Genomic DNA, 27,584 nt, shown 5'->3' on the forward strand with positions numbered 1-27,584 from the left:
TGCAGTCAGATTCTTTTTCTTTTTCATTCTTTTTTTTTTTTGGGGGGGGGTGCTTTTTGTCTTTTTGTCTTCTGTAGCCACCGGCCTACACCAGATCCACAGCAACTCGGGATCCGAGTGGCATCTGCAACCTACACCACAGCTCACGGCAACACCAGATCCTTAACCCACTGAGCAAGGCCGGGGATCGAACCTGCAACTTCATGGTTCCTAGTTGAATTCATTAGCCCCTGAGCCACGACAGGAACTCCTGCAGTCAGATTCTTAACCCACTGCACCACTGCATGAAGTCCCACCATATTTTTTTAAAAGGAAAAAAAAAAGCATGTCATTCTCTTTGTCCATGCTACTCTGTCCTCCTTCTACCCCTTTATCACCACTGTTCTATTTCCCCCTGTATTTAACCCATCTCTTTAGTTTATTCCTGCATTTCTTTTTGTACAAATGAGCAGATACTGATGTATTTTTTCATATCCTCTTTTTTCTCAGGTGAATGGTAGTATACTATAGATACACTTTGTGGCTTTGCTTTTTTCACTATTTCCTCAAAATTATTATCAATTCATAAAACAGTCTTCCTCATTCTGTTTTACAGCTGCATGGCACTCTTATGTGTGCATATGCCATACATAGTAATTCATCTTCTCTCCTGCCTATGGGCATTAGGTTGTTTCCAATACTTTGCAGTTACAAAGTGCTGCAGTGAATGACCTTGTGTGTATAAAATTTCATATCGTTCATTATTTTTCTTCGGAGTAGATTTCTAGAAATGAGATTGCTGAGACAAAAGGTATGAGTGTACATGTGGTTTTATTTGGTACTGCCATTTTCCCCTCCAGAAGGATTATACCAATTTGCATTCCCAGCAGCAGTGTATGAGAGTGCTTATTTCCCCACACCCTTGCCAATGAAATGCGTTGTCATACTTTTTCAATTTTTGCCAATCTGATAGGGAAGAAATTCTATCTCAGTATTGTTTTAATTTGCATTTATTTAATTATGAGTGGGTTTGAGCTGCCTTTTTTTTCATATTGGGCTGCTTTTATCACTTTTTCTGGTGATCATTCATCTGTCCTATTTTTCTATTGGATGTTTTTGACCCTTTGGCCCTTTTTTTAAAAAATTGTGGATAAACTCTATATAACAAAAATTTACCGTTTTAATCATTTTTAAGATACAGTTCAGTAGCATTAAGTTTTTTCACAGTATTGTGCAGCTAGCACCACCATCCTCCCCAAAACTTTTATCTTTCAAAACTGAAACTCTGTACCCATTGAACAATAACTTCCCATTTCCCCCTCTCCTCAGCCCCTGGCCTTCACCATTCTACTTTCATTTGATTACTCTAAGTAACTCATATGAGTGAAATAATACAATAGTTATCCTTTAGCAGAATGTCTTCAAGTTTCATCTATATTATGGCATATGTCATAATTTCCTTCCTTTTAAAGGCTGAATAATATTCCATTGTGTGTATATATCATATGTTGTATATCAACTCATCTGTCAATGGACACAGGTTGCTTTTGTTTTTTGGCTATTGTGAATAATGCTGCTATGAACATGGGTATGCAAATATGTCCTTAAGACTCTACTTTCAGTTTCTTGGGTACTGTACCCAGAGGTAGAATAGCTGGATCATATAGTTATTCTATTTTTTTAATTATTTAGTTAAATGGTAACACCATTTTGCTTTCCTCCCAGAAGTTCACAAGCATTCTGATATCTTCACATCCTTGCCAACACTTATTTTCTTTGTTTTTATTTATAACAGCCACCCTAATTTTGGCCCCCTCTTTTTTTTTCCTTTTTTATGGCAGTACTTGCAGCATATGGAAGTTCCCAGGCTAGGGGTCGAATTGGAGCTGCCACAGCAACACTGGATCCAAGCTGTGTCTGCGACCTATCCTACAGCTTGAGGCAACACTGCATCATTAACCCGCTGAGCGAGGCCAGGGATCAAACCCACATTCTCACAGAGACAACATTGGGTCCTTAACCCCCTGAGCCACAATAGGAATTCCTGGCCCTTATTTTCAGTAGTTCTTTTTATATTAGTGATATTAGCCTTTTGTCTGTAATGGGTGTTACAAATATTTTAACAGGATATTAGGATAATTTGTTCTCTACAGCTAATCACCACAATCCAATTTTAGAACATTTCCATCACCCCAAAATGATCCCTCATGCCCGTTTGTAGTCACTCCTTTCCCCACTCCCAGCCTCAGGAAACCATTAATCTGCTTGCTATTTCTACAAGATTTGCCTATTGTGGGAGTTCCCGTGGTGGCTCAGTGGAAAGGAATCTGACTAGTATCCATGAGGATACGGGTTTGATCCCTGACCTCGCTTTGTGGATTAAGGATCTGGCTTTGCCGTGAGCTCTGGTGTAGGTTGCAGGTGTAGCTCGGTTCCTGTGTTGCCATGGCTGTGGCGTAGGCTGGGCAGCTACAGCTCCGATTCAACCCCTAACCTGGAAACCTCCATATGCTGTGGGTACGGCCCTAAAAAGATTTTTAAAAAAGGGATTTCCTGTCATGGAACAGCAGAAATGAATTCGACTAGGAACCATGAGGTTGTGTGTTTGATCCCTGGCCACGCTAAGTGGGTTAAGGATCCGGTGTTGCTGTGAGGTGTGGTGTAGATTTCAGATGCGGCTTGGATCTGGCGTTGCTGTGGCTGTGATGTAGGCCTGCAGCTCTGATTCGACCCCTAGCCTGGGAACCTCCATATGCTAGGGGTGCAGCCCCAAAAAGACAAAAAAAAAAAAAAAAAAAAAAGGACCAAAAAAAAATTTTGCTTTGTAGACATTTCATGTGTGTGGAATCTTTTTGTATGGCTTCTTTCATCTATAATGTTTCTGAGATTCATCCATATTATAGCATGTATCAGTATTCATTCCTTTTTTTTTTTTTTTGGTCTTTTTGGGGCCACACCTGTGGCATATGGAGGTTCCCAGGCTAGGGATACAATTGGAGCTACAGCTGCCAGCCTACGTCAGAGCCACAGCAACGCCAGATCCGAGCCATGTCTGTGACCTACACCAGAGCTCACGGCAACGCCAGATCCTTAACCAACTGATCGAGGCCAGGGATCGAACCCACAACCTCATGGTTCCTAGTCAGATTCATTTCTGCTGTGCCATAATGGGAACTCTATCATTATTCATTCCTTTTATCACTAAATAGTATTCCATTAGCTGGATATACATTTTGTCTGTCCCCCTGTCCATTTACCAGTTAATAGACTTTGGGGTTCTTTCAACTTTTTGGCTATCATGAATTATGCTGCCATAAATATTCACTTGCAAGTTTTTGTATGGACATATGCTTTTTATTGGGTAGATGCCTAGAAGTGGAATTTCTGGGTCATATGTTTAACTTTTTTTTTTTAAGGGCTGCGCCCATGGCATTTGGAGATTCCCAGGCTAGGGGTTGAACTGGTGCTGTAGCCACCAGCCTACACCACAGCCACAGCCACAGTCACAGCAAAACCAGATCCAAGTAGCATCTGTGAGCTACACCAGAGCTCACGGCAAAGCCAGATCCTTAATCCACAAAGCAAAGCCAGGGATCAAACCTGTGTCCTCATGGATACTAGTCAGATTCATTATCACTGAGCCATGATGGGTACTCCATTATGTTTAACTTTTAAAGAAACTGCCAAATTGTTTCCCAAGGTGGCTACATTGTATATGTTCTCCTCCCATTTCTGGATTTTGATTCATAGTTAGCCTTTCCCTGCACCAAGATTAAAGAGGAATTCACCCATGTTTTCTTCTAGTACTTATGTTGTTTTTATTTTTTACATTTTATTTTTCCATTTGGAGTTTATACTTGTTTGGTGTGAACCTATTTTCTCTTAATATCCTTATTCTCAATAACTCAGTCATTTTCTGGTTATAAACGTGATACCTTGCTTCTTATAGGACATTTAGAAACATGTAAAGAATGAATCTTAAAATTGCGATAATTTTATCACCCAGAAATGACTGTCCTTCTCTTTGTATTTCTCCCTCTTTGAGTCATTTCATCTTGGTGTCCTGGTAATATTTTAAGAATGTTGGATAAAGAAACTGAGGAATGGAGTTCCTGTTGTGGCTCAGCAGTAACAAACCCAACTAGTATCCATGAGGACCCAGGTTCGATCCCTGGCTTTGCTCAGTGGGTTAAGAATTTGGCATTACCGTGAGTTGTGGTGTGGTTTGCAAACGTGGCTCAGATCTGGCATTGCTATGGCTGTGGCATTAAGTGGGAAGCTGTAGCTCTGATTCAGTCCCTAGGAACTTCCATACGCCGCATGTGCGGCCCTGAAAAGCAAAAGGAAAAAAAAAGAGAGAGAGAAAGAAAGAAACTGGGGAAAGCTTGGATCTCCTTAAGGGTTTCCTAAAGACCTGTTCTAGTATATCCAGCTTAGAAGCAGTTAACCTTTCTTCCTTTCAATTTAGCATAGAGCTGTTTTATGTAAGATAAGATTAATGAACACAAGACTAATGAAAAACATTCCAGACTTCCAACTGCCTAGAATATCCTATAGTACATAGTTTCAGCTACAAAAGTAGCTGATTCTAAGAAACAGTTCATGAATCAGACAATTGAAGGCAATTGTTTAATGTTTTTGTGGGGGTTTTTTTGTATTTTGTTTATTTGGCCACAGCCATGGCATGTGGAGGTTCCCAGGCCAGGGATCAAACCTGCACCACAGCAGTGACCCAAGCTTCTGCAGTGGCAATGCCAGATCCTTAACTCACTGTGCCACAGGGGAATTCCAATTGGTCAATGTTCTACAAAGAAATAAAGATGCTACTTCTTTTCTCAAAAATGTATATTTATATTTTTAGAGACATTTCATAAGGCTTTTTACAAAGTGTACAGTTTATATACATGAATGTTTTTGCTTTTTCCTTAGGTTACATTCTTTTCTTTTTGAATGTGTGTCATTGAAACTTTTATATAGATTTCCTGGGTGTGTTTCTCATTTTGCACATGCTCAACTGACTTGAATTCCTAGCATTGGCAATTAAATAGCAGGTGAAAGAGGAAACATTGGTTTCCATTGTATTTTCCTCCATTTAGAGAAAGCTTGGAAATTTTTAGAGGAAAAAAAACTGTTGAGTTAAAAATGTCATTACTTTGGAGCTTGTCAACTTATATGAGTGATGCATAGAAGTTTTCAGTTTAATAACAATAAAGAAATCTGGGAGTTCCCATCTTGGCTCAGCAGTAATGAACCCAACTATTCTTGAGGACACGGGTTCAATCCCTGGCCCTGCTCAGTGGGTTAAGGATCTGGTGTTGCCCTGAGCTGTGGTGTAGGTTGGGAACTGTAGCTCTGATTTGACTCCTAGCATGGGAATTTCCATATGCCACAAGCATGGCCCTAAAAAGCAAAAAAATAAAAATTAAAAATAAATAAATAAAGAATGTTTAAAAAGAAAAAGAAATCAGAGCAATCTAAAATAACACTAAATTTACTCATAGTTTATTTTTATAATTGACATTTTAATTGAACATTCCTTCATAAGAGTTCTAGTAAATTCTCAAGAGTGTAATATGAAGCCCTATGGTGTGGCGTTACTATTAACTTTCTGATAAAGAACATGCTAAAATCTTCTATAAGAATTCATAGAGGTCTTAAACTGAGTGAGAGAGCATCTATTCCTGAAATCCTTTTTTATCCTTTCTTGAGATTGAGAACAGCTGTTCCCTGTCCTTTTTTTCTCTTATATCCTTGACAAATCTTCATGAAAAAAATCTTCATGTTTGTTCTGATCTTTTTTCACCCGTCCTAATTTCCAGTCTTTTGAACAATTAATCCCAATGGATTACCAAAAAACAACAACAAAATCAAAACTGTACTTCTTATTGAGCTGCTTCATTAGTTTGGAACTGATAGCAAGTAAACTGCATAAATTCCAAAGGTTCTTATCTTTCAAGCTACTTCTGTCCCTCCCTTCCACTCCTATTTGAAATAGACACCATTATTGCCTCCACCCACTCTAAGCCATTAAAAATTGGTAGACAAATGAGGAACAAGAGGCTGGGGGGCATAAGTTTAAAGCAAGGCAAGCATTTAGAAGGGAGCACTTATTTGTGGAGAATTGTGAAATGTGTTCTTAGTGGCCATAGGTCATCATTTCAACTTTTTGACTTTTTAAATTCTACTTCCCTAAACTTTAGAGCAAAGAGATAATTGACTTGTGTTGATGAGGTTAAATTTTAACCTTGAGCAGTGTTAACATCTAGTTCCCCCATATCTCTTCCTTTCTTTACTTCCTTAATCTTTTTTTTTTTTTGTCTTTTGTCTTTTTAGGGCTGCACAGGAGGCACATGGAGGTTTCCAGGCTAGGGATCCAATCGGAGCCAGAGCCACAGCAATGCCAGATCCAAGCCCGCGTCTGCGACCTACACCACAGCTCACGGCAACGCCGGATCCTCAACCCACTGAGCAAGGCCAGGGGTCAAACCCACAACCTCATGGTTCCTAGTCAGATTCATTTCCGCTGCGCCACAACCAGGAACTCCTCTACTTAATCTTTAATGAGGGATTAAGAATGAGAGGAGGAAGAGAACATTTTTTTATTATTATTATTATTTTTTTTGTCTTTTTGCCATTTCTTGGGCCACTCCCGCGGCATATGGAGTTTCCCAGGCTAGGGGTCTAATCAGAGCTGTAGCTGCCAGCCTACGCCAGAGCCACAGCAACGCGGGATCCGAGCCGTGTCTGCAACCTCTGCAACCTACACCACAGCTCACGGCAATGCCAGATCCTTAACCCTCTGAGCAAGAGCAGGGATCAAACCCGCAACCTCATGGTTCCTAGTCGGGTTCGTTAACCCTGCGCCACAACAGGAATTCCAAGGAAGAGAACATTTATCTTAGCTACAATTAGCCTTTCCTTCTTACCTGTATGGCACAAATAGAAAAATCACAAACCAAGAGGTTAGTCATTCCTGTTGCAACCATTATCTGGTTCTGAATTACTACCTTCCTCTTAACTATTAATTTAAGGTAGTTCAGGCATACATTATTATTTATCGAGTATTCTATTTGACTGGGAGAATAGATTGGAATGAACACACTTTTTTTTTCTAGACTTTTAGGAGATAATTTTAAACCAACTCTCCCCAAAGGTCTATGGGATATATATTTTTATCCTCCTTTGATGTAGATGTTATCAATCAGATATTTTTCTAATATGTTCCTTTCTTGGTTTTAGTGTGGAACCATCAGAGAATCTACAATCCTTAATGGAAAAGAATCAGTCCCTGGTAGAGGAGAATGAAAAATTAAGTCGTGGTCTAAGTGAAGCTGCTGGTCAGACAGCCCAGATGCTGGAGAGGATCATTTTGGTGAGGCTCCAAGACTAAACTACTAGCAGTTTGGACATTTACTAGCTTCAGTTTCTAAAATATTTAACATGCTTCTCATCATGAGAGATAAAATTACATGGAAAGAAATAGATTTGTATTTCCATACCCTCTCATGGAGCCCCTCCAGGGAAAATCCTAATGCTTATAAGCAAACATACAGAAAAATTAAAATAATTATACCATGAACACCTATATAGCTACACAAAGAACCTACATAAATCCCACTTTTAAATTGATTTTTTCTAAAATACCAAAAAGGAAAGAATCAGGTCCCCCTATCACCTTAAGTTCTTCCTAATCTTCCATAATTTCAAGTAACTGTCCTCTCACCAAGATTTTAGTGCCTTTCTGGCTCTTCTGTTACTACATTTCATATCCCATCCTAACAGCTGTCACGGTGAGATAAAACATCTGGGAAATTAATTTTAAATCCTTTCACATCTGGGAAATTAATTTTAAATCCAAATTGTGGATCACTGTGTAATATTATACCAGTTCTGTATCCTACTACCTGTGTGGTAGTAGTCTCCTGGATCAGCTCATGCTGGCTCTGTCACTAACATTTTTCTACCAGTCTAAATACAACTCAGTCTTTGCTAGCACAGCTGTTGCCAGAAGTGAAAATGAGTTTTCACCAAAATGTAATTGAACATCTGTAATTTATACACCTTCATGCATCACTGTACTCTAGTCAACGAAGGGTAAGCTGCTTAAAGATTTCTTTAAAGGGTGCCAAATCCTAGGTCCATTGAAATGTCCATTACCAGAAGAAGGGTGAAAATGGGATCTAGGGGGTTTTTATATACAGTTTTCTATCTGTATAGAGTGCTGCATTTTTATGTCTTTGAAGATGTAAGCTGTGTTTCACATGTGAGTGTGACTGACGTAACAGACAATGCTTGTTATTCTAGCCACATAACCGTCTGACCTTTATAAGGTTGTTACAATGGCTGCCCATTTGTTGTTTGATGTCCTGTCATAACTTCATAACATCTTTGTCCTATATAAACTGTCCTTCCCAAATCTGTTGCAGCATCTGGCATGTTACAGATACTGTGATTGAAATAAAATGGAAAATATCAGTTACCCTTCCCAAAACATAGCTGCCTCGGCCATTTCTTCTTCTCTGCCATCATTCTTATGCCTCATCCTTTTTCTTGCTTTCTTTTGCTAAAACTGGCTTACCATATCAGATAGTATAACCTGAAAAAACCCTCAGCTCATATTCAATGTGAGACCCTTTTATGTTTTAAATGTCCTTATTGCTGGGGCTAAGGAACAGTATAGTGTAGGAGGCAGGTTAAAGCAAGTGGGATTTTTTTCAAACAGCGGGGAGTAACATGCCGGGAAGTATTGCTTTTTCCCCCAGTTGCAAAGTTCTCTATGAAATTAAGGCTTCACACTCCATCCCATAGTCTGAGCTTCATGGCAAGCATGAGACCCAGCTGCTTAGATGCTATTTTTAGTAGCTCATGTTGACTGAAGGGCTAATTTCCATGACTCTGTTAAAAAACACATTTCTCACTAAATAACCAAAGCCCACTAAATCCTCTGTTACAGCAATGGAGGCAGACTTTCTCTACCTAGGTTTTAATCTGTAGGAATAGGGGAGAGGGCATAATTACGTGAGGCTCTCAGGCATTGCCACTGATGATCTCCTGGGTCTTTGTTGCAGACAGAACAAGCAAATGAAAAAATGAACGCCAAGCTAGAAGAGCTCAGGCAGCATGCAGCGTAAGTTTCCTACCAGATGTTTGTTAGTGACCTGTACCACCTTAGTACTAATCATAGACCCACACCAGCCTTTGTAGTGTCATTAACCCTTGGGCTCCTTTTCTTGAATTTTCAGCTGCAAAGTGGATCTTCAAAAGCTAGTGGAGACTTTGGAAGACCAGGAATTAAAAGAAAATGTAGAGATAATTCGTAACCTGCAGCAAGTGATTACCCAGCTATCGGTAAGCAGAGTAGGGGTGTGTAAATAAGCATATTATTTTTGTTTGTTTCTCTTGATGCATAGAAACCTGTCTGACTCTGTACCTTTTGTTGAAACAGCTAGAGTGTGAGCTGTTTGAAGACAAAGATCATTGTATATGATCTCATATATTGAATTAGTTAAAACACTCACAGAGTATATAGGAAATGCCACATTAATAATTCAGTCTTCTAATCAGAGGCTGGAAGCAGCAACACAGCAGTGCAAAATTGCCTGGGTAGCATGAGCAGTAGTCATTGATTTAATGTCCTTTGAGTGCAGGCTAACTTAATAAGAAGCTTTATACCATACCCCGATTTTAAATAAGCTGAGTTCTGACAGATAGCTTAGAACCACCAAGGAATATCGTAACTCTCTTTTATAACCAGTAATAAATTAGTCTGAATCATCATTCTGCTCTAAGTTCCCATTTTTATTTATTTTTAGAACCATTATAGTAGTTGTGGGTAGGTTTTGTTGGGAGGGTGGTTGTTTGTTGTTTTTCCCAGAAGAAAAAATTTACAATCCTCCCACCCTAAAAATATCTTTTTTTCTTTTTTTTTAAATCCTGTGAAATTGGATTGTGATAAAAATATCTTTTTATTTATTTATTTCTTTTTGGCCATGCCAGTGGCATATAGAAGTTCCCAGGGATCCAACCCACGCCATAGCAGTAACTAGACCACAGTAGTGACAACACCAGATCCTTAACCACTAGTCTACCAGGGAACTCTACATATTTTTATTTTTGATGTTCTTTCTCTTAGTCGTTAGGCATAGATACGTCTTTATTTTAAAAAAAATTGAAATCATAGGGAGTTCCCTGGTGGTCTAGTGGTTAGAATTTGGTGCTTTCACTGCTACAGCTCAGGTTCAATCCCTGGTCTGGGAACTGAGATCCCACATCAAGCCACATATGTCATGGCCAAAATAAAATAAAATAAATAAAAATTGAAATCATATTATATTAAGGGGTCATAGTTGGTAAAAGGGTTATGGTTTGTTTTGTTCCATCTATATCCTATTGTTTACTATTCTGAAGCAGTAATATATATGGTAAATGCCTGGTAGTAATTCCTAGCTCTAAAACAGAGCTTTAATTTTACCAGAACAGTGATTCTTTATCCCAAGTCTTGCTCAGTATTCCCTAGAGCTGTCAAAAGGGTATCACAGGGAGTTCCCATTGTGGTCCAGTGGGTTAAGAACCCAACATAGTGTCAGTGAGGATGCGGTTTCGATCCCTGGCTTTACTCAGTGGGTTAAGGATCCAGCATTGCCACAAGCTGCGGTGTAGATCACAGATGTGGCTTGGATCCTGCATTGTTGTGGCTGTGGTGTAGGCTGGCAGTTGCAGCTCCAATTCGACCCCTAGCCCTGGAATGTCCATATGCCGTAGGTGTGACTGTAAAAAGAAGAAGGTGGTGGGGTAAAGACAAAATCACCCACGCCTATATTTTACTCTTGAAAAAGAGTCAATGAGAAAAATACCAAATAGTATTGTGGGGATAATGGTTATGATGGCCAGTTTAAGAAATTAAATGAGTAAATATCCAAAAGACTAAAAAGTAGTGTTTTAGAATAAGCAGTACTATACAAAATTATTACAGATAGTCCAACATGACAGTTCATTTATCCAACAAACAAGCCATAGTAACTGAGAACATGGGCTTCAGAGCCAGAAAGACCATGATTTGAAAACCATTCTGCCACTCACTACCTGAATGTAACTTTGCTTAGCACTGTATTATTATCAAAAAAAAATAATTGGCTAAAATTGAGGTTAAGGGCTTTCAACTGATGCACTCAAGGATTCTCTGAACTTCAGATAACTCCCTGAGTTGAAACAGGATTGGAGTTTCATAGGGTGAGAAGAGAAGGGTATGTATCTTATGGTTTGGCTCAGGTAGCAGTTTTTTTTTAATTGCTATGAATCTTGGTTGGAAGATGCTCCAGTTTTCATGCTTCTTGGTACAATCCCATCCTGATAAATGTCTGATAATTTTCAGTTGCTGTTCTTGCAAACCTTGTAGTTTGTCATTTGGTCAAGGTTCACAGTTGGGAGAGAGGGCCAAGAAAGGGAAAAGGGAAAGGAGGCAAGGAAAACTAGGAGCCCTCTCTCATGTCTGTTTTAATCCTCTTACATTAGCAATATGAGCAAAGTACAGTGGGAATACAGAGGAAGGGATGATTAACTGCTTAGGAAAGTCAGGAAAGCAACACAGAAGAAACTGTTTCCTAAAAAATGAATAAGCGTTTGTTTGCTACTCAAAGAGGAAAAGGTATGCACAAAGGCAAAAAGACATGAAAATTTAGAACACAGTAAGAGTGTTCCAGTTGTGGCTCAGCAGTAATGAACCCAAATTGTGTCCATGGGGTTGCAGGTTTGATCCCTGGCCTTGCTCAGTGGGTTAAGGATCCAGCATTACCGTGAGCTGCAGTGTTAGGTCACAGACGCAGCTCGGATCCCAAGTTGCTGTGGCTGTGGCGTAGGCCAGCAGCTGCAGCTTCGATTCTACCCCTATTCTGGGAACTTCCATATGCTGTGGGTGCGGCCCTCAAAAGCAAAAAAAAAAATTAAAAGAAGATAGAACATGGTAAGAACTTCATTGTAGCTGAAGTATAGAGTGCATGCTAGAGAATGGCTATCACAGTATTAAATTTCACCATATGTAATTCCACTTAAAAATAGCTAAAGCAGCTTATGTATGAGAACTTTGTGTGAACTGCCTCAGAATCCAGATGATCTAAGCTGCAGAACCTTAGTGGAGCCAAAGCTTATAATATCAGAAGAGTGATCCAGGGCACCATTGTTCATGGCTACCACGCCGATCTTAAAGGATTCCATACCACCTCATTTCTGGGGCTTTGAGCTTCATGGGGAAGATTAAGAAGGAAACCCATGGAACCAAGTTAACAAAGTAAGAGAAGGCACATTCTCCTTAAGGATCTGGCAGTATGACTGGTGCCTGGTGTGCCTATGGAGGAAGTCACTAGTGGTGGCTGGCTCAGAGGAACTCTGCAGAATCACTGTGTCTGCCACTAAAATTCACTTGGCACGCACAGCAGGAGGGTGCTAAAGATTGCCAAAAGCTAATAAAGTGCCTGGTTTCCATCCTCTGTCACAGTTAGGTAGAGTAAACCCTTTTACCCAGGACTCCTGCTGGACTCTTGAATCAGAGTTCTCTGTGCCTATTGTTTGGAGACCCTCCCAGCTACATATTTTTTTGGAAATACACAACAATGTATCCTGTGGCTTTTATTAAGACTCACTATAGTGAAAGCAAAATGTTTCAAATGTAAGTGCCTGTGCCCTTCATTTTGGATTAAAACTGTTTTTATTTTAAGTGACGAGTGAACACCCCCTTTTCAGTTATGAAGGCAACCATTGTTCCTGGACCTTTCTCCTGGGGTTTTAAGTGCTAAACTGTACCATTTCTTCCTTTAAAATGTAATTCAAGCAAACCTCCTTGTTGCAGTTACCTGTGAGGAAATTCATGCAGTCCTTTCAATTCCCACAAAATCCAAATTCGTTTTGTTTTGTTTTTACCCCCCTCCTCCAATACCAGTTCCATAAAAAGCATTTTGCATGCCCAGCAATGCAATTGCCTACAGCCTATAAGCACAAACTTCATTTTGGAACATATTGCTGGTTAATGTAGCTCAATGTACCATAGTCTTGTTCCCCTCACCATCACCTCCAGCAAATCATGTTTTTAATACAAGAGGTTCATAGTTATAGCCTTAGAATGAGGGAGAAAGAGGCTATTAGATTGAAATAAAGCAATTGTTTTATATTTACATTTAGGATTACAAGGGCAGAATCCTGCCATGTTCATGTAAAACATGTCGCCAAAGCTTAAACCATAGCACTGCGAAATTTTCTTGGGTCAAAAGGTAAACCTACATCAACACCATGTCTTTTTCAGAACATGTTGAATTGATCTACATTGATCCTGACCCCCTGGAACATCCTATAAAAAGTCTCCAAAAGCCAGTGTCATAGGCCCTACTAATCTAGGATAGGCCTATAACTAGTCCTTTTACTGAGACTTACTGGGAGGAAGAAAAGGGTAACCATTAACCTATAATATATTGAAGTGCTCTGTTTTGGATTTTTTTTCCCCCAGCTACCTCTTTTCTTTAATGTTTCTTAGTGAATTTGAAACAAGTGATGAATTAAGAGCTGCCATTACCAAACATACTGAAATGAAGCCTTTGCTTTCTGTTACCCATCCCTTCCCAGATTATGCCCCACATGTACTGTGACACCTTCTGATGTCCACATGTGCCATGGTCTTGGTTGCCTCCATGCTTTTGGACTTGAAAGCCCTCTCCCTGAATTCTCATCCTCATTGCTCCATCACCACCCTCACCCCCTTTATGATTCTGAACATGAGTCAGATTTTTCTTCTACTAGGAAGCTCTCCCTTCGACTGTTCTGGGGGCTCCTGGTCTGTACTCCCAATACCCTCCTTGTTTGCTCCCATGTCAGTATTTATCTTTCCATTTCTTCCTTTATTCCTTTGTATCCAACCCATTGTGAATACTTCAAACATTCTGATATACTTGAAGTGCTCTGTTTTTTAAGGAGTTAGTAGGCCCTGCCCTTGGAGAATCACCAGTACTGTAAATCATGAGAAAGTATATAGGAACCCTGGAGCTTCCTTTGAATTCTCTTTGAGTCTCACTGGGAATTTCTGGACAGAATAAGGGAGATGCTTTACATACAAACAGCATTTATGAAGAGCCTCTTCACTCCTTGCCTTACAGGTACTGAGGATTCAAGTTTTAGCATCTATGTAGTGTTTCACTGGGCTGATGCAGAGACTCCCTGTGCTAACCCTAAATTCTTTCCCTGCTATTGAGCCAATAGCTCTTTTACCTATGACCTTAATCATATGACTTCCTGGAAATAGTCCTTCCCAGGGCTTGGTAGCATCACCTAAACAGAAGTGGTAATCCTTATGCTGCAATGCCAAATAAAGCCTAAATTCCGGTGGGGAGAACAGAGAGCTTGCTCATATGATAGCCTATAAACAAATTAGTTCTAATAAGTGGTTTTAGGTTTCCCTTTTAGGTGCTTGTTGTTCTAATGCCCCCCCCCCCCAAAAAAAGGAATTTACCCTTCTCTGGGAGGGAATCTACTACCTGGAGGAGCTGTATATGGTTTGTTCTTATGTATATGAAGAACAGAGACTAAAGTATATTTGTCTGACTTCATGAGCACATTTTTCTGGGGCATTCTCCTGTGGCATTTATTTCCTTATAGAGTAGGCTCTTGCTACCTTGACTGTCTATAAAATAAAAATCAAAAATAGTCCTTAATCCTATTCACTTTTCTGCTGCATTGTCTTTATTTGCTACATTTGGTCTTAGGATGGTGTGCCCATGAGAACTGGCTAGACCTCTACATTATAGAAATGGACTTAGTGGTAAAAACATAAAAAGAAAGGGTAGAGTCTATAAAGTGGATTAAACTTTGGCCTGTTGGAATGGCTGTGTTTCACTCTAGCCCAGTGATCCCTGGCAGAGCAGGAGAGGTGCAGTAAATCTGTCATTTGCCACATGACCCTATTTTTTTTATAAAGACTATACAATCAACCTTTATAAAGAAGACAGACTCTTGAGAGGTGGGAAATGGCAACGCTGCAGCTGTTGGAGGGTATATGTGACTACGAAATTGGTCCAGCACCTTAAATGGTCTCTATATAAACTTGAAAATAATCTGAATAACCCACATAAAGTCCATTAGTAGGCTCCTAAACTGAGACGTCATTTGTCATTGCAGGATGAAACTGTTGCTTGCATGGCTGCAGCCATCGATATTGCAGTGGAACCAGAAGCTGTAAGTAGTTGGTCCCTTTGTAAGTAGTTGGCCCCTTTACCTATGCCATTTCTTATAATTTATCACTCAGCTGAAGAAGAGAATAAGTGATTGTTAACATCCTCCATAGAACGCCTTGGAAATCCAGAAATCTTGAGTGTAAATCTCAGCTAACTGTAAAATCCCCAACTGGGACAGGTGCTCTCTCAAATAGTATAACTTGTAATAGGTGGCAGGGCTTCTTAGGGATGCCACTTTCCATATTTGCAGTCTGACTTACTGATTTCTCTTTTTTTTTTTTTTTTTGGTCTTTTTGCCATATCTTGGGCCGCTCCCGCGGCATATGGAAGTTCCCAGGCTAGGGGTCTAATCAGAGCTGTAGCCACCGGCCTACGCCAGAGCCACAGCAACACGGGATCCGAGCCGAGTCTGCAGCCTACACCACAGCTCACGGCAACGCCGGATCCTTAACCCACTGAGCAAGGCCAGGGGTCAAACCTGAAACCTCATGGTTCCTAGTCGGATTCGTTAACCCCTGAGCCACGACAGGAACTCCATGACTTACTGATTTCTTGTTAGATGTTAGTATTCTACATCAACCGTCTAGCATTTTAAAAGGAGGATGGAAACAATTTAGGAAATTATGGCAGAGTCACAAAAGCATTAGAGAAGAAATGGAAGATAATTTTTTCTCAGCATATTTTTCTGTAGATTAGATGGTTGGGGTTAAAATAACCAAGGAAAATATTTTGAGCATTCAAGTTGCAAGAATAGATAAAATGAATTAGATATTGGCTGAAGGTTATAGAGCAAAGTCAGAATGAAAGGCTGTACAATGGTTTGCTTGAGAGAGCTATTCCCCCTAAAACATTTACATTGGTATTTTTTTTTCTGAAAGAAGAAAGATAAGAGACAAATCAGTTGCCAAAGGTCAGCTCTCTGAGAATAAATGAAGCCTTTTACCATTTCCACCATCCCTAAAGCGCCATTTCCAGAGCCCTCTCTCCTCTAAGGACCCCTTACAATGAGGTGAAAGTAAGAAGTATTGGTCAGACCCATAAAGGAGAGAGAAAGAAACTTGATTCACTCTAAAAAAAAAAGTCAGTTAAAGGATATAAGAAATAAGGTGCTTGTGAGAGCAGAGAAATAGGCTAGCTCAATTTAATTCAGATGTTTAAAGCAAACGTTTGAGAAGCCACAGTTTTAAAAAGAACCGAGGTACAAATAATGGAGAAGAGGCTGTGGGACTTGATGAAACAGTGCCTAAGGAGCTCCAATTATTTGTTTCTCTTATAAATCTTTATCCTGATCTTTTCCAGCAAGTGGAAATCAGTCCAGAGAGCAGCAGGTCTTCTGATGCTTTCACCACTCAGCATGCTCTACGTCAAGCTCAGATGTCTAAGGAGCTGGTTGAGTTGAATAAAGCCCTTGCACTGAAAGAGGCCCTAGCCAAGAAAATGACTCAGAATGACAGCCAGCTGCAGCCCATCCAGTTCCAGTACCAGGTAAAATATTTACTAGGGCATGCATTCGTTCATGTCTACCATCTCTTTTAGATGTATGGGAAGAAAATAGGTATACCAATTTGATGATGACAAGGCAATATAATGTGCATAAAACAACTGGAGTTGTACTGTTGGCTAAAAAAAGGATACATTCAGGATAAAGAAACTATAATTTTCTTTCATTTAACCTAACTCCTTACCTGTGCAACAGGTTTTGTTTGTTTGTTTTTTGGGTTTTGTTTTTTTTTTTTTTGCTTTTTAGGGCTGCACCTGTGGCATATGGAGGTTCCTAGGCTAGGGGTCCAATCAGAGCTACAACTGCCGGCCTACACCACAGCCACAGCAACGCAAGATCCGAGCCACATCTGCAACCTACACCACAGCTCATGGCAATGCCAGATCCTTAACCCACTGAGCAAGGCCAGGGATTGAACCCACAACCTCATGGCTCCTAGTTGGATTGTTTCCACTGCACCATGATGGGAACTCCAGTGCAACAGGTATTTAATAGATAATGTAGTAAATGTGGTTCTGGAAGTTCCCAATGCAGCTCAGTGGTAATGAGCCCACCTAGTATCCATGAGGATGTGGGTTCGATCCCTGGCCTCACTCAGTGAGCTGAGGATCCGGCATTGCTGTGAGCTATGGTGTAAGTCACAGATGTGGCTCGGATCCTAACATTGCTGTGGCTGTGGTGTAGGCCAGCAGCTGTAGCTCCGATTTGAGCCCTAGCCAGGGAACTCCCATATGCCACTAGTGCGGCCCTAAAAAGCAAAAATAAATAAATAAATAAGGTCCCTATTGGTAGAGAAATTTTGTTCTAATAATTATGCTGGAATTCTAAGAAAGGTCCATCTTTTAGGAGATAGTCTGGATTATAGTGAAAATTATGAAGAGACTTATGGATGTCACATGACTTTGCAAATGGCTTAACTGCTTTTAAGTGGCCCTTGTTAATTTACAATCAGGTCTTTTCTTAAATACAAGTTTTTGGCTTTTAGGTTGACCCTTGCTCCAGATCTTATTTTCCCTTGTAGCCCAGGGTTTCCCATCCACAGAGGGGAGCAGAATTGGTAGGGGGAAGCGTGGATTATTTTCCCATTCAGCTATATCCTACCACCCTCAAAGCCCTATATGTTGTTCCCAAGAAATCCCTATATTATTCATACATTTCTACCACCAGCTCCTAATTTTCAGAGTAAAAGCAAGAAAAGTGTTTCTTCTAAAAATTTTCACCACTTTTTTCCATAGAGTAGGAGTTGCTTCCAAAATAATAACTGAGTTGCCAGTAGAGGTTTTAATTTCCTTTTTGTTATCACAGTCTTAACTCTTTTAAAACTAATTTTTTCTTTATGACACACAAATGCATGTATATCATCTTTACAAGTCAAATAGTATGATACTTAGAAAAATAAAAGCAGTCTCCTGCCCTACTACCTTCTTCCCTGTTCCCTAGGCTTATGCTTTGAGTTCTTTAAGCTGTTTCTTCTGCATTTACCTCCAGATTTCTAGATAAGAGTTGACAGTATAATTATGTCAATTTAAAAATTTTACACATTATCAATTGACCTCCTGCTATGGGAGATAGGAATATAGCTTTCTTATACATTCTCCATGCACACTGCCTCAAGTCTGTCTTTCAAAATTGTTATATCACAATTTTTGATTAAATGAATATTTAGTGTTAAATTTTTATGATTATGTAAATATGTTTTACAGCTGAGCTACATAGTATAATATGATTCTATTTCCTTTCTTGTACAGCCTTTTTTATTTTCTGAAGTTAATCTCTTTTTTTTTATTTTCAGGGCCGCACACATAGCATATGGATATTCCCAGGCTAAGGATCAAATCGGAGCTGCCAGCCTACACCACAGCCACAGCAACACCAGATCCAAGCCACATCTGCATCCTACATCACAGCTCACAGCAATGCTGAATCCCCGACCCACTGAGCAAGACCAAAGAGCGAACCCACATCCTCATGGATACTAGTCGGATTCATTTCTGCTCCGCCGCAGCAGGAACTCCAATAATCTCTTTTTTTCATTTACTTAGTCTTCAATGTTCTTATCAAAAATTTATCTCTACGGAGTTCCCGTCGTGGCTCAGTGGTCAACGAATCTGACTAGGAACCATGAGATTTCAGGTTCAATCCCTGGCCTTGCTCAGTGAGTTAAGGATCTGGCGTTGCCATGAGCTGTGGTATAGGTTGCAGACACGGCTCAGATCCCACATTGCTGTGGCCGTGGTGTAGGCCGGTGGCTACAGCTCCGATTAGACCCCTAGTCTGGGAATCTCCATATGCCGCGGGAGTGACCCTAGAAAAAGGCAAAAAGACAAGGAAAAAAAATTATCTCTAGGAGTTCCCATCATGGCACAGCAGAAATGAATCCGACTAGGAACCATGAGGTTGAGGGTTCAAGCCCTGGCCTTGCTCAGTGGGTTAAGGATCTGGCATTGCTGTGAGCTGCAGTGTAGGCCCCAGACGCAGCTCAGATCTGGCGTTGCTGTGACTGGTATAGGCCAGCAGCTGCACCTCCAATTAGACCCCTAGCCTGAGAACTCCATATGCTGCAGGTGCAGCCCTAAAAAGCAAAGAAAGAAAGAAAGAAAGAAAAATTTATCTCCAAACTTCTTAACAGAATTATAAATCTCTCAATAGAGTCAAACAATCAGCAATTTATCAATTCATTTCTTTCTTGAAGACAACCCTCCTGGAATCTTCAGTCCTGGTTTGCTTTCTCTAGCCCTACTGCCCAGCCATCAACCTGGGACCATCATCCTGGGAACCTGCTTCACTTCTCTTCTCTATTGTTGAAACAGATTCCATGTCTTCCTCATTCTTGAGCTACCTCTTTGTGTTAGTGGAGTATAACCCAAATAGCTTTCTGAGAAAATGTGCATGAAAGGAAAATGTTTTAAATGATTGCATGCCTGTAAATAGCTTTTTGTTATGATGGTGGTGGTGGTGGTTCTTACACCTGTTAGTTTGGCTGTGTTTAGAATTCTACAATAGTAATTGGTTTTCTTCAGAATTTTGAAGGCTTTGGTCCATTGTTTTCTACTTCTAGTGTTGCTGTTGAGAAGTCTATTATAATTCCTGATTCTTTTTTTTTGACCTGTATCTTCCCTCCACTCTGGAAATTTTCATTATCTTTGTCCCGAAACATTTTTTAATTTCACGGTGATGTGCCTTGGTGTGGATTGTTTCTCACTTATTGTGCTTGGTGCTTGGTGGGCCCTTTCAATCTGGAAATATGTATTCTTTTCTTTTATTTTCTTTTCTTTTTTAATTCATTTTTGGTCACCCCATGGCATATGGAGCTCCCAGGCCAGGGATCAGATCCAAGCCACAGTCACAGCCTAAGCTGCAACTGCGGCAATGTTGGATCCTTACATTGTGTCAGGCCAGGGATCAGATCCAAGCCACAGTCACAGCCTAAGCTGCAACTGCAGCAATGTTGGATCCTTACATTGTGTCAGGCCAGGGATTGAACACAAGTCCCAGCTCTCCTAAGATGCTGCCGATGCTGTTGCCCCACAGTGGGAGCTCCTAGAAATCTGTATTCTTTAGGGAAGTTTTCTTTTATTATTTCTTTGATAATGCCCATCTTGGGAGTTCCTGTTAGGTGGCACAGTGGATTATGAATCTGACTGCCGCAGCTTCAGTTGCTGTGGAAGCGCAGGTTTAATCCCCTGGCCGGCACAGTGGGTTATAGAATCTGACCTATGTGGTGTAGGGTCATAGCTGCAGCTCGGATTCAATTCCTGGCCCAAGAATTTTCCTTCCTGAAGTTGTACGGGGGGAATAGTAGTATACCCTATTTCTGCTAACTCAGAGAAAATAAAGGAGTCAAAGTCTCTCCAGTCATATACAGACTTTAATTTAATCCCCTATTAATAGTATGTTACTTTATCCCTGACTTTCGCTGTGTCTACTGCCTATGAGTCCAGCCTGTCAGGTTCAACCTCTCCAGGGAGAAAACTCTTCTTTGTGGAAATATGCTAAATATGCTAAAAATTGGCTTGTCTCTTATTGACATCTGCCCTACAGGAATCATAGTTTAGCTTTTTCTACTCTGTGCAGTCAGTTACCACTTATCCAACTATTTTCCTCTTATAAAATTTGTTTTTATCTCTTGATTGCTCTCTTCATCCTTGGTTTTTTTTATACTGTTTTTGTGGGGTCATTTTAGTGGTATTTTAGGAGAGAGCAAGTTAAATATATAGCTCAATCCTCCACATTAATGGGACATAAAATGCAGCCTTTTAGGTCAAAAGTATTTTGGCCTTTTCAAGATAAACAGCAGATTAGTGATAAGGCTGAGAAATTATTTATCTCTTGTACTCTTACCTAGAAACATGGGGACGTGTGTTCCCCTAGTTTACTTCTAATCCTATGACAGGGTGCCAGTAATGACCTACAGCTACAGCTGTAGTAAGATAACTTGTCTGTTTTCTCCTAGGAATCAAATATGCGTGAGCTTCCAAACCTTAAATTTAGAAGTAAATAAATCCTTTTTTGTTTGTTTTTATATATGTAGTATGTTCATTTATGCATATGTATACATGTACATATACATATATTTTTAATGATTTTTATTTTTTCCATTATAGCTGGTTTACAGTGTTCTGTCAATTTTCTATTGTTCAGCAAAGTGACCCAGTCACATATACATATATACATTCTTTTTCTGACATTATCATCCATCCTGTTCCATCATAAGTGACTAGATATAGATCCCAGTGCTATATACAGCAGGATCTCATTGCTTATCCATTCCAAAGGCAATAGTTTGCATCTATTAACCCCAGATTCCCAGTCCACCCCACTCCCTCCTCCTCCCCCTTAGCAACCACAAGACTATTCTCCAAGTCAATGAGTTTATTTTCTATGGAAAGGTTTATTTGTGCTGTATATTAGTACATCCTCTTCTCTCCTTCCTTCCCCATGGCAAACAAGTCTGCCCTCCATGTGCATGATCTGTTTCTGTTTTGTAGATAGGATCATTTGTGCCATATATTAGATTCCAGATATGTGATATCATATGATATTTGTCTTTCTTTTTCTGACTTATTTCACTCAGTATGAGAGTCTCTAGTTCCATCCATGTTGCTGCAAATGGCATTATTTTGTTCTTTTTTGTGCCTGAGTAGTATTCCATCATGTATATATACCACATCTTCCTAATCCCTTCATCAGTCAATGGACATTTAGCTTGTTTCCATGTCTTGGCTATTGGGAATAGTGCTACAATGAACGTACGGGTGCATGTGTCTTTTTCAAGGAAAGTTATCTGGATAAATGCCAAAGAGTGGGATTGCAGGGTCATATGGTAGTTCTATATTTAGTTTTCTGAGGTACCCCCATACTGTTTTCCATAGTGGTTGTACCAATTTACATTCCCACCAACAGTGCAGGAGGGTTCCCTTTTCTCCACACCCTCTCCAGCATTTGTTATTTGTGGACTTACTAATGATGGCCATTCTGACTGGTGTGATGTGGTATCTCATAGTAGTTTTGATTTGCATTTCTCTAGTGATCAGTGATGTTGAGCATTTTTTCATGTGCTTGTTGGCCATCTCTGTATTGTTGGAGAAATGTCTACTCAGATCTTTTGCTCATTTTTAAATTGGATTGTTGATTTCTTTGCTCTTGAGTTGTATAAGTTGTTTGTATATTTTAGAGGTTAAGCCCTTGTCAGTTGCATTGTTTGAAATTATTTTCTCTCATTCTGTAAGTTGTCTTCTTTTTATGGTTTCCTTTACTGTGCAAAACTTGTCAGTTTGATTAGGTCCCCTTGGTTTATTTTTGCTGTAATTTCTGTTGCCTTGGGAGACTGACCTGAGAAAACATTTGTAAGGTTGATGTCAAAGAATGTTTGCCCATGTTCTCTTCTAGGAGTTTGATGGTGTCTTGTCTTACATTTAAGTCTTTCAGCCATTTTGAGCTTATTTTTGTGCATGGTGTGAGGGTGTGTTCCAGTTTCATTGATTTACATGTGGCTGTCCAGTTTTCCCAGCACCACTTGCTGAAAAGACGGTCTTTTTCCCATTTTATGCTCTTGCCTCCTTTGTCAAAGATTAGTTGACTGTTGGTGTCTGGGCTTATTTCCGGGTCTCTATTCTGTTCCATTGGTCTGTATGTCTGATTTGGTACCAGTACCACACTGTCTTGATGACTGTAGCTTTGTAATACTGTGTGAAGTCTGGGAGAGTTATGCCTCCTGCTTGGTTTTTGTTCCTCAGGATTGCTTTGGCAATTGTGGGTCTTTTGTGGTTCCATATAAATTTTTGGATTGTTTGTTCTAGTTCTGTGAACAATGTCGTGGGTAGTTTGATATGGATTACATTGCATCTGTAGATTGCATTGTGTAGTATGGCCATTTTTACAGTATTAATTTTTCCAACCCAGGAGCATGGAATATCTTTCCATTTCTTTACATCCTCTTTAATGTCCTTGATTAATGTTTTATAGTTCTCAGCATGTAAGTTTTTCACCTCCTTGGTCAGGTTTATTCCCGGGTATTTGATTTTTTGGGGTACAATTTTAAAAGGTATTTTATTTTTGTGTTCCTTTTCTAATATCTCATTGTTAGTATACAGAAGTGCAACTGGTTTCTGAATGTCAATCTTGTATCCTGCTACTTTGCTGAATTCGTTGATCAGTTGGAATAGTTTTTGGGTGGAGTCCTTAGGGTTTTCTATATATAGTATCATGTCATCTGCATAGAGTGACAATTTTACCTCTTCTCTACCAATTTGGATACCTTTTATTTCTTTTGATTGTCTGATTGCTGTGGCTAGGACTTCCAATACTATGTTGAATAGAAGTGATGGGAGTGGGCATCCTTGCCTTGTTTCAGATTTTAATGAGAGAGCTTTTAGCTTTTCTCCATTGAGTATTGTATTTGCTGTGGTTTTGTCATAAATGGCTTTTATTATGTTAAGGTATGTTCCTTCTCTACCCACTTTGGTAAGAGTTTTTATCATGAATGGATGTTGGACTTTGTCAAAGGCTTTTTCTGCATCTATTGAGGTGATCATGTGGTTTTTGACTTTTTTCATTAATTCAGTGTGTGACGTTTTTGATTTGCATGTGTTGAACCATCCTTGTGAACCTGGGATGAATCCCACTTGGTCATGGTGTATGATCTTTTTTATATGTTGTTGGATTCAGGTGGCTAAAATTTTGTTGAGAATTTTTGCGTGTATATTCATCAAAGATACTGGCGTGTAATTTTCTTTTTTGGTAGTATCTTAGTCTGGCTTTGGTGTTAGGTTGATGGTAGCTTCATAGAATGTCTTTGGAGGTGTTCCTTCTTATTCAACCTTTTGGAAAAGTTCAAGGAGGATGGGTATAAGTTCCTCTTTGTCTGTTTGGTAGAATTCGCCTGTGATGCCATCTGGTCCTGGAATTTTGTTTGTAGGGAATGTTTTTATTACATATTCAATTTCATTTTTTGTGATCAGTTGATCTGTTTCTTCTTGATTCAGTTTTTTGGCGGGCTGTAAGTCTCTAGAAAATTGTCCATTTCTTCTAGGTTGTCAAATTTGTTGGCATATAATTGTTCATAGTATTCTCTTATGGTTTTTTGTATTTCTGCAGTATCCATTGTAATTTCTCTCTTTCATTTCTTATTTTGTTTATTTGGGTTTTTTCTCTCCTCTTCTTGGTGAGTCTGGCCAGAGCTTTGTCAATTTTGTTTACCTTTTCAAAGAACCAGCTCTTGGTTTTATCGATTTTTTTCCTATTGTTTTTTGAATCTCTATTTTATTGATTTCCTCTTTGATCTTTATGATTTCCTTCCTTCTCTTGGCTTTAGGTTTTGTTTGTTGTTCTTTTTCTAATTCATTTAGGTGTTGGGTTACGTTGTCAATTTGAGATTTTTCTTCTTTTTTGAGGAAGGCCTGTATTGCTATGAATTTCCCCCTAAGCACTGCTTTTGCAGCATCCCATAGATTTTGAATAGTTGTGTCAAAAGTAAATAAATTCTTAATGTAAATTATACCTTTTAATCACATATAAATCACTGTCTCTTTTTCTAAGAAATAAAGGTATTTTTTATTCTAAACAGTATTTTTCCTATCACTATAAAGGATTGCTATTAAAAATTTGAGGGTAGTTCCCATCGTGGCTCAGCGGGAATGAATCTAACATCCATGAGGATGCAGGTTCAATCCCTGGCCTTGCTCAATGGCTTAAGGATGTGGTGTTTCCATGAGCTGTGGTATATGTCTCAGACACAGCTCAGACCCAGGTTGCTATGGCTATAGTATAGGCTGGCAGCTACAGCTTCTGATTTGACCCCTAGCCTGGGAACCTGTATATGCTGTGGATGTGGCCCTAAAAAGACAAAAAAAAATTTGAGGAAGTATAAGTTCTGGTTAATGAGGATTACCATGAGTTACAATAGCTCAACACTCAAATATTTGAGTAATTTCACTTGTGGAGTCAATAAGACAACTATTGCCTGAATGTGGCATACATAATGAAGAGATCCTATTTTTTATCCATCCAACTGGTAAAAATTTTGAAATGTAGCAATATCAAATGTTGACAAGGGTGCAGGAAACAAGTACTCTCACACATAGCTAGCAAGAGCATAAATTGGAATAGCAACTTTGGCAGACAATTTGGCAGTATCTATTAAAATTGAAAATGTGTTCCCGCATGACCCTGTAATTCCATTTGCCATTCCACTTGTCTCTACCCTAGAAAAACCTTGCACATTTGCACAGAAAGCATGTACAAGAATATTTCATTTTGGCAAAAAAAAAGAATGATAGAGATCTATATGCACTGATCTAAATAAATCTCCCAGACCAAGCTTTTTTAAAAAAGGCAAATTACAGAATAATGTCTATATATAATGTAACTATTTATCTTTAACATATTTTAATAGGTATACACATACATATATTCACATGTGTATATAATATAGTATATATACTTATTTAGATATATTCTTGACATTTGCCATAATATATTCATTATATATATTCTAAGCATTTACATTTCAATATAAATGTCTAGAATATGTAAATGTCCAAATATATAGATGATATATGTCTAGAAAAAAAATCTGGACGATCTGGACCAGGCCGATGACAATGGTTACTTCTGGAGAGAGGACTGAAATTTGGACAGGGGTAGGGCAGTCAAGGGGACTTGACCTTTATATGTATTTTCTGGATTATTTTTTACCAATATGTTTTCATATGTTACTTCTATATGTATACACACACATGTTATTACCAGATTAAATATGCAGAGTAACTATAAAGCAGTAAAATTGATTTTCATTGCTTATACTGAAATGACTAAAAGCATATTTCATAGAAAACAACTCTCGCCTATTTAGAAAGCTTCTCTGATACAGCACCACCTAACCTGCCTGCCTCTGCTTCTTTGTGTTATTTCATTACTGGTCTAAGACCTTCGTATAATCTTCTTGGCTACCAACCACTCATTCAACCAGTTTCTGTTAATCTTTTTTTGGTTATGAGAACAGGAAAGAATCTGTTCATTGAGTTTTCTAAATCTCGGAAACTACCAAACTTCAGTTTCTAGAATTTATTTCCTAAATACATGTAGAACTGCAGTTGCTATTAAATATATATGTTTGAAAGTTCTGAATATAAGAATGTTTGTGCAGCTCTTTACAGTTTACAGAATATCTTTACTTTTTGGTCTTGTTTGATCTTCCCAACAATTTTGTGAGGTACGTAGTGCTGTTAATTATTTATATAGATAAGAAAACTCCTGGGCATCTTTAAGACACTCCCAGGTTCAGCAATTCACCAGAAGGGCTCAGAGGACTCAACATATAGTCATATAGCTAAGATTTATTACAGTGAAGGTATACAAAGCAAAATTCAGCAAAGGGAAAAGGCTCATGGGGCAAAGTCTGAAAGAAACCAGGTATAAGCTTCCAAGAGTCTTCTTCCAATGGAATCACATAGTATATACTTAATTCCTTCAGCAATGTGTTGACATACGTGGAATATTTTCTACTAGGGAAGCCCCCCTGAGCCTAGGGGTCCAGGATTTTTAGCAGGAGTAATTCATGTAGGCATTCTCTGCCTAGCACATACGGAAATTCTAGACTCCCAGAAGGAAAGCACTTGGTCAGGATAAATTATATTGTTTGCATAGTTTAGGCATAATGAGCCAGTCTTAGCAGTTAGGAAATGGTGGGAATCCTACCAAAATCCAAGTTCCCAGATAGGAGCCATTCGCCAAATCATAAGCTGGTCATTTTTTTCCCGTTTTTCTTTTTCGGCCACACCTGCGGCATATGGAAATTCCCGGGCCAGGGATCAAACACAAGCTGCAGCCGTGACCTACACTACAGCTGTGGCAACACCAGATCCTTAACCCACTGCACCACAGCAGCAACTCCTGTAAGCTCGTCATTTTTAGGATATCAGTCTCAGGCCTGCTCCGTTAACTCTTTTCTGCACAGAAACTAAGGCTAAAAGAGATAAAATTACTTTAAGATATTTAGATAGTACATGTTGGACTCAAGGTTCAAACCCAGGCCTTTGGATTCCAACTTAATACTTTTCCCATTATTTAACTTAAATCTCCATCAAATCAAGTACAAATGTTTTTAGTATACAATTGAAGCAGCAAAATCGACTGCATCGTTCCTTCCTTAAGACATGAAATGTTAAAGTGATTTTCTTCCTTTATCTGTAATGCTTTCTTCTCTCGACCTATAATATTTCTAGGATAACATAAAAAATCTAGAATTGGAAGTCATCAATCTGCAAAAGGAAAAGGAGGAACTGGTTCTTGAACTTCAAACAACAAAGAAGGATGTCAACCAAGCCAAGTAAGAAAAAAGTCAAATATTATTTCAAGTCCCTAACTGTGTAAAGAGCTGTAGAAGAAATAGAGAA

The 27,584-nt window shown here is 39.2% G+C and overlaps 1 protein-coding gene across 2 annotated transcripts in view; it reads left to right on the forward strand.

Annotated features, from left to right (window-relative positions):
• KIF4A (kinesin family member 4A) overlaps positions 1–27,584 on the forward strand; it is a 127,992-nt gene that overhangs the window by 63,440 nt on the left and 36,968 nt on the right. For both annotated transcript variants that reach the window (XM_085006759.1, XM_003360353.5), the window contains exons 11-16: positions 7,219–7,351; positions 9,048–9,106; positions 9,222–9,327; positions 15,133–15,189; positions 16,488–16,673; positions 27,414–27,517. In XM_085006759.1, the coding sequence (XP_084862885.1) occupies positions 7,219–7,351; positions 9,048–9,106; positions 9,222–9,327; positions 15,133–15,189; positions 16,488–16,673; positions 27,414–27,517 (645 nt within the window). The remainder of the gene's footprint in view (positions 1–7,218; positions 7,352–9,047; positions 9,107–9,221; positions 9,328–15,132; positions 15,190–16,487; positions 16,674–27,413; positions 27,518–27,584) is intronic.

This window comes from Sus scrofa, chromosome X (genome assembly GCF_054392235.1).
Source record: "Sus scrofa isolate SSC_HxYL_T2T_F1_AM1 chromosome X, Sscrofa_HxYL_maternal_Yorkshire_Landrace_v2.0, whole genome shotgun sequence".
In the NCBI taxonomy this organism is placed as follows: domain Eukaryota; kingdom Metazoa; phylum Chordata; class Mammalia; order Artiodactyla; family Suidae; genus Sus; species Sus scrofa.